A 7,646-nucleotide genomic window follows, 5' to 3' on the forward strand; every position below is an offset into this window, starting at 1 on the left:
CGGTTGTCATCATTGGCGATGGTTGCTGCTCTGGTGCGCTGGTCCTTTGGGACCTTAGCACGACGAATTCCTGTCTGTCTACTACAACAAGCTCTACTACGACAAGCCTTGCCTGACTCCGGCGATGGAGGGGCGAGGATAGCGGCGCGTCTTCGGCTCGTGCTAGTGTTTGTAGTCGTCGCTAGGTGGTCTGAGTACCAATTTGTAATTTTCTTTACTTTTTAGGTTATTTGTACTACTGTTGATGATTATTAATAGATCGGTGGATTTCTCGCAAAAAAAGAAGAAGGCACGTGCGAGATAAGGAGACCCAATTATAAATATTCTAGAAGTGTTTAAAAAAATATTTAGAAGGATCTTACAATTATTCTAAATCATTTTATAAGTATTCTAGTTCTTTTATTCAATCCCAATTAAACCAAGTTTTAACCATATTTTTGTATGATAATATTTATTCGTAGATAAAATCGGAATAACAAGACTATCTTTCTTTCAGATCTTCGCAATGGACTTCAGTTTTTGTTAGAATTCTAGAATATTAAGACTCTATTTAAATCTCTTTAAAGTCTATTATTAAAGATGTGCTAAAAATAGATTTATAATATAGCACGAGGCCAATGATCAATTCGAGCTCCCTGAAGAACACGATGCGATGACTTACGCGGTGATCTTCTGCAACTTGTTCTTCCTAATCTCGGGTGGAACCTTCTCGGGTGGAACCTGCTTCTTATGGCTTGCCTGCTATGCTAATTTTCCTTTTCTGATGCGTTAATTATTACCACGAAGAAATCAGCAAGGTTGGCAAAACCATCCTACTATCCCCCGTTCCATGTTAACTGTCGCAAATTCATCAAGATACGAGGCGTCTTAATATGTAAATAAATAAGTACATGTAAATGTATACAAATTTGTTAATATGGAGGGAGTAGTAGTGATATTTCCGAAATCCCAACAGATAAAAGGAAGCTTCTACTACTAGACTCGAAATAACTTTCTTCCACACGAATTTCAATGCAGCCTCAGAGTCACCAAGCTACCTGGCAAGTTCGCTGCAAGTACTACCGAAAAGTCTACCACGGCGACTGAGCGAGTGGCGTCTCTTTCTTTCCACTCATGTGCTCCCAAAACTAAAACTAATCTTCCGAAAAATAAAGATTAAATCAAGCAGCTGCATTTGGGAGCAAATGGAAGACCAAAGCACTTTCTTCTTCACCTTCTTCCACCTGCCCTTCATACCACACAAGAAGATTAATTCCGGTCCCGCTTGGCCGGCGGACTTTCCCAAACAGCAGCCTAACTTTTCATTCTCCATTTCCTTTCTTCCCCGCCGCGTCCATTTCTCAATTTGATGGCCGATGATCAAGTCTTGGTCTCCCTCCACCGTGTTGGCCTGCACATAAATTGCCTCTGATTCCGCTTGGATTTCTCCAGCTAAGCTAGCTGTTTGCCATTACTGGCTTTCCTCTTCTTCCTCCGGCCGGCCCCTTTCTTGATTCATTCATTCATTCGATTGATTTCCTTCTTTCTCGGCCAAATCGCCATTGCCGCCCAAATCTTGCAAATACCCAGCCTTTGCTAGGATCCACGCGCTACTGTAGCTTCACCCTCCGTAGCTCCCTCTAGCATCTACCTAGCTAGCAAGAAAGATTCTTGCCTTCCTCCTTGCCGCCAACAGAGCAGAGCAGAGCCCACCCCAGTCGAAATGGGCGGCGACGCAGAGGGCGGCCGGGGGGGCCGACGTCGGAAGCGGAAGATGATTATGAGCAAGCTCTACACCTACGCGGCCTGCGCACGCCGGCACAGCGCGGTGGACGACGAAGGCTCGCGGATCGGCGGGCCCGGGTTCTCCCGCGTCGTGCACACCAACGACCCCGCGGCGGCGGCGGCGGCCGCTGCCGCCGGGTACTACCGGTCCAACAAGATCTCCACCACCAAGTACAGCGCGGTGACCTTCCTCCCCAAGTCCCTCTTCGAGCAGTTCCGGCGGGTGGCCAACATCTACTTCCTCATCACCGCCCTGCTCTCCTACTCCCCCATCGCGCCCTTCCGGGGCTCCACGGCGGTGGCGCCGCTGGTGCTGGTGCTCGTGGCAACCATGGTCAAGGAGGCCATCGAGGACTGGAGGAGGAAGCAGCAGGTCTGTATACTGCCATTCTCCCTCTCTCTCTCTCTCTCCCCCAATTTCCATTCTTGGATCTGAATCTGCTTCTTCAGTCAACTCAGGCAGCCGTGACATCATTTCTCCTCGAATTAAAACCATTTAAAAATATATTCCATTCAATCCAGCTAGGTAGCCTGACCAATTAAACCCATTTGAGCAAATCTGAAGGCAGGGTTGGTGAACCAAATTATATTTGTAGAATGTTTAGATACTTATGTGTGGTCCAATTTAGTTGGCACATCAACTCCTCACAAGAACAATTTATATGCTAATAATTCGGCCCCATTTGGCACACCTACCTTTCTAAAATTTATCTGCCAATTTTGTGCAATCCCACTACCCTGCTTATTTTAGTTCTGCTCTGACCAGTTCACTGAAAAATATTGGCTGTTTCTTCTACTGCTTTCTCTTGCTTACCAGTTTACTGAAAAACAAACACTGCCTGTTGCTTCCTCTATCCAGGATGTTGAGGTGAACAACAGGAAGGCCAAGGTCTTCCAGGATGGCGCCTTTGCCCAGACCAAATGGACGAGGCTCCGAGTCGGCGACGTCGTCAAGGTCGAGAAGGACGAGTTCTTCCCTGCCGACCTCGTCCTCCTCTCCTCCAGCTACGACGACGCCATCTGCTACGTCGAGACGATGAACCTCGACGGCGAGACCAACCTCAAGCTCAAACAGTCCCTCAGCGTGACCTCCCACCTGCAGGACGACGAGAGTTTCGCCAGTTTTGGGGCCGTGATAAAGTGCGAGGACCCGAATGCGCAGCTCTACTCATTTGTAGGGAACATAGAGATTGAAGACCAGCAGTACCCGCTCTCGCCGACCCAGCTCCTGCTCAGGGACTCCAAGCTCCGCAACACCGAGTACGTGTACGGCGCGGTGGTCTTCACGGGCCACGACACCAAGGTCATGCAGAATGCTACCAGTGTCCCATCAAAGAGGAGCAAGATAGAGAAGAAGATGGATGGGGCCATCTACCTGCTCCTGTCTTCGCTCGTCCTCATCTCGGTCATCGGCTCGGTTTTTTTTGGCATTGCGACAAAAGATGATCTGCGAGATGATGGCAGGGTCATGAAGAGGTGGTACCTTAGGCCGGATGACACCACCGTCGTCTTCGATCCTAAAAGGGCGGCTACATCGGCGGTGCTGCATCTGTTCACGGCCATGATCCTTTACGGGTACTTCATCCCTATATCGTTGTACATCTCCATCGAGCTCGTCAAGCTGCTGCAGGCAATGTTCATCAACAGTGACATCCTAATGTACCACGAGGAGAGCGACACGCCGGCTCGCGCTAGGACGTCCAACTTGAACGAGGAACTGGGTCAAGTACACACCATACTCACAGATAAGACTGGGACCCTGACTTGCAACTCCATGGAGTTCATCAAGTGCTCTATTGCTGGTACGGCATACGGGCGTGGGATCACCGAGGTCGAGAGAGCCATGGCGAAGAAAAAAGGTTCCCCCTTGATTGCCGATATGGAGATTGCCGTTGATCAGCCAGAGGGTAGGTCTGTGGTCAAAGGATTTAACTTTGCGGATGAGCGTATCATGGATGGTGAATGGGTGAACCAGGAAAGCTCCGGTGTGATCGAGATGTTCTTCCGGTTGTTGGCCGTCTGCCACACGTGTATCCCGGAAGTCGACGAAGTATCAGGGAAGGTTTCCTATGAAGCAGAGTCTCCTGATGAGGCTGCTTTTGTTGTCGCGGCACGGGAACTCGGTTTCACATTTTACCAGAGGACGCAGGCGGGTGTTTCTCTGCATGAATTGGATCGCTTGTCTGGACAACAAGTTGACAGGTATATGGGTTTGAGCTTCAGTTTTATCACTGTCAAATTTCAGGAATGACCTAGCTGTAACACTAACTTTTTTTTACCATATTTGGCAGATTCTATAAGGTCTTGCATGTCCTTGAGTTCAACAGTACTCGGAAGCGGATGTCGGTAATAGTTAAGGACGAGGAGGGGAAGACATTTCTCTTTAGTAAAGGTGCTGACAGGTTAGTACTACTATCAAATCTGATACATCTATTCTCTCTTTACCTTTATGATGGCTATATCTTGACTTGTGCTCAACATGCGCAGTATAATGTTTGAGAGGCTATCGAGCTCCGAGAGTAGTTACAGAGAATCGACGCAGAAGCACATAAATGAATACGCTGATGCTGGTCTGAGAACACTAGTTCTTGCATACCGTCAACTCGGTGATGTGGAATACACTAAATTCGACAAGAAGTTCACTGCAGCTAAGAATTCTGTCAGTGCTGATCGAGACGAGCTAATTGAAGAGGCTGCAGATTCGCTAGAGAGGGGTCTGATTCTTCTTGGTGCTACAGCTGTTGAGGATAAACTACAAAAGGGGGTACCAGAATGCATCGACAAACTTGCCCAAGCTGGCATCAAGATATGGGTGCTGACGGGTGACAAGATGGAGACTGCCATCAACATCGGGTATACAATCTGTCCTAGAAGTTTTGATGCTTATAGCAATATTTTCAACTTTATGAATCTAAAAATCTTAAATGCTCCTTTTCACAGATATGCATGCAGTCTACTCAGACAAGGGATGAAACAAATTACAATCACACTGGATACACCAGATATCATTGCCTTGGAGAAAGGTGGTGACAGAGCAGCCATTACAAAGGTAGAAAAAGCATTCCTGATTATAATTAACTAGTCTATCTTTTTTTTTTTTTGAAAATGGAAGCTTTTATTACAAGCAAAACCAAGTCTCTATGTAGTACACGGATCATGATCATGATCTCATTTTGTGCATGCTGTGTTAGTCTGTATATTGATCAAACACTGTGTCTATTTGGAATATTAACACTGCTGAATTTTCTAAATATATTGCAGGCATCAAAGGATAGCGTTGTACAGCAAATAAATGAAGGAAAGCAGCTCATAAACGCATCTGCTAGTGAATCATTTGCTTTGATCGTCGATGGTAAATCGCTTACATATGCCCTCAAAGACGATACCAAGGGCATGTTCCTTGATCTTGCGATCGGGTGCAATTCAGTCATTTGCTGTCGCTCTTCTCCAAAGCAGAAGGCTCTTGTAAGCATGCCTCAGAATTGCATTCTTTACATCCAGGAAATAAACTAGGCTAGTCAAAGCCAACACTAGTAAAGTTTTGTTTCTAAACTGGTATTTTCATTTCTGTTGTAGGTCACTAGGTTAGTCAAAGCTGGCACACATAAAGTTACGCTGGCAATTGGCGACGGTGCAAATGACGTAGGCATGATTCAGGAGGCAGATATTGGGGTAGGAATCAGTGGTGCTGAAGGGATGCAGGCTGTCATGGCGAGCGATGTTTCGATCGCGCAGTTCCGCTTCCTTGAGCGTCTGCTACTTGTCCATGGGCATTGGTGCTATAGCAGGATCTCGTCAATGGTATGCATACAATCATTGGCATTTTGTGTTACTCTACTTATTTATGAACCATGCAGTTTGGCTGATTGTCTTGGTTTAATGGATCAATAGGTATGCTTCTTCTTCTATAAGAACATTGCGTTCGGCGTGACCCTGTTCCTCTATGAGTGCTATACTTCATTTTCTGGCCAAACTTTCTACAACGACTGGTCAATGTCGCTCTACAATGTCCTTTTCACGTCGTTACCTGTGATCGCCATGGGCGTGTTTGATCAAGATGTTTCCGCTCGGTTTTGTCTCAAGGTACGTACATACATCATTAATTTCCGGAAGCTAATAGTGAATGGAAAATAGAATACATTTCTGACTGTTTCGACCTGGAAATGCAATGCAGTACCCAATGCTCTACCAGGAGGGTCCTCAGAACCTGCTCTTCCGGTGGTCGAGGCTCCTTGGATGGATGTTGCATGGCGTTGGCAGCGCCGTGATCATCTTCTTCCTCACCATCGCGTCGCTCAAGTACCAAGCGTTCCGCAGCAACGGCCAGGTCATAGACCTCTCGACCCTCGGTGCCACCGCCTATACATGTATCGTTTGGGCCGTCAACATGCAGATGGCGATCACGGTGAACTACTTCACCCTCATTCAGCACATCTGCATCTGGGCCGGCATCTTCCTGTGGTATGTCTTCCTCCTGGCATACGGTGCAATCACACCGTCGTTCTCGACCACGTTCTTCATGGTGTTCTCGGAGGCGCTGGGTGGCGCGCCGTCCTACTGGGTAGTGACCCTGCTGGTCTCGGTCGCAGCGCTCATCCCCTACTTCACCCTGTCGGTGGTGAAGACGTGGTTCTTCCCGACCTACCACAACAAGATCCAGTGGTTGCAGCACATGGCGAAGGATGATGATCCGGAGGCGGAGCTGGGCATGATCCTGCGCCAGTTCTCGGTGCGGTCCACGAGCGTGGGCATCTCGGCACGCCGTGACGCCAAGCTCGTCCGCGTCAGCAGCAAAGGTCTTCCATGCTGACTAAATCACATTCTAAAGGTGATCAGTTTCCATAGCATAATACCATAGCAGATCTCCTGTAAATATATCATCAGGTGGCAAAAATGAAGGTTCTGCTTGCATTACAAGTGTTAGTGATGAGCTAGTGACGTTAATTAGGGTTTAACTGTACATGAGGAGTCTGGTTTTTGTTTAGGAGATGACAGTTGATGTACATTGGATGGATGTAAGTTTAGGAGCTCACTTAATTTCTTCCCCTCTGTATTTTTGGGGCCTCATTCTTCCCTTTCTTTTTTTTCGTTCCTTTATTTTGTGCTTTAGCTAGACAAAATATCTTGTTGGGAATAAAGCTTGTATATTATTTTTGTCCGTGAAAGAAGTGCTGCCCTTTGGGGTTGACACTGATGTATCTCTCTTGTCATTTTCTTTGCTTCTCCATTTATTGGAATCCTAAAGAATGAGATTGCGTCTTGATTTGAACCCCAACTGTTGAAAGGGACATTGGTTTCCCGAAAATTCAACTGGAGCCTGAGCTCCATGTAGCCAGGTTTCTCAAAAATTGGAGAAGTTCTTTTTCTCACTTCATTTTTTTTTAGCTTAGTCATACATGTACATATGGATGTCTAGTACATACATTTAAATTGCCATCGAATTATGCTTTTATTTTTAATTACTTGCACACAAAAAGACAAATGCAAAGACTAAAAAAGATTTGTAATGCCTATTCGAGCAACATTTTTTATATTTCCGTTTAGCCCAGAATACAACCTAATTCTCGACAAGAATTTATAAGTTCATACAAATCATCTCTATGTACAAATATAAACATCAACAACTTCAAATTGGACTCGTTTCTCCTCAACAAATAAATGCTTGGGCTAACAAAAACCTACCTAATGGAGAAGTCGTTGGAGAAGTCACAAGGCCCTCTACTTTTCATTATAAAACCGATAAACGAGAAAAAGATGGATTGTTTTGCGAAAGAATCTTTGGACCCATAAAAAGTGGAATTTGCGCTTGTGGCAATTCTCGAGCGAGCGGAGCTGAGAACGAAGACCAAAGATTTTGCCAAAAATGCGGAGTAGATTTTGTG

At 46.1% G+C, this 7,646-nt stretch overlaps 1 protein-coding gene across 1 annotated transcript; it reads left to right on the plus strand.

Moving 5' to 3' along the window:
• The first annotated feature begins 1,224 nt into the window (after positions 1 to 1,224).
• Positions 1,225 to 6,922, plus strand: LOC127340794 (putative phospholipid-transporting ATPase 9). Its single transcript, XM_051366541.2, has 9 exons — positions 1,225 to 2,137; positions 2,624 to 3,966; positions 4,056 to 4,166; positions 4,252 to 4,617; positions 4,705 to 4,813; positions 5,026 to 5,229; positions 5,341 to 5,565; positions 5,656 to 5,847; positions 5,939 to 6,922. The coding sequence occupies exons 1-9, from the start codon at positions 1,703 to 1,705 to the stop codon at positions 6,572 to 6,574; spliced, it is 3,621 nt and encodes a 1,206-aa protein (XP_051222501.1). The 5' UTR covers positions 1,225 to 1,702; the 3' UTR covers positions 6,575 to 6,922.
• The last annotated feature ends 724 nt before the right edge of the window (positions 6,923 to 7,646 follow it).

The sequence above is a fragment of the Lolium perenne genome, chromosome 1 (assembly GCF_019359855.2).
Source record: "Lolium perenne isolate Kyuss_39 chromosome 1, Kyuss_2.0, whole genome shotgun sequence".
NCBI lineage: Eukaryota > Viridiplantae > Streptophyta > Magnoliopsida > Poales > Poaceae > Lolium > Lolium perenne.

Bases quoted from the DNA above. Each gene is read 5' to 3' on its own strand.
- LOC127340794 (XM_051366541.2), top strand. From the start codon at position 1,703: ATGGGCGGCGACGCAGAGGGCGGCCGGGGGGGCCGACGTCGGAAGCGG. The intron at 2,138-2,623 runs GTCTGTATACTG...TCCTCTATCCAG, and splicing joins ACTGGAGGAGGAAGCAGCAG to GATGTTGAGGTGAACAACAG. The intron at 3,967-4,055 runs GTATATGGGTTT...CATATTTGGCAG, and splicing joins TCTGGACAACAAGTTGACAG to ATTCTATAAGGTCTTGCATG.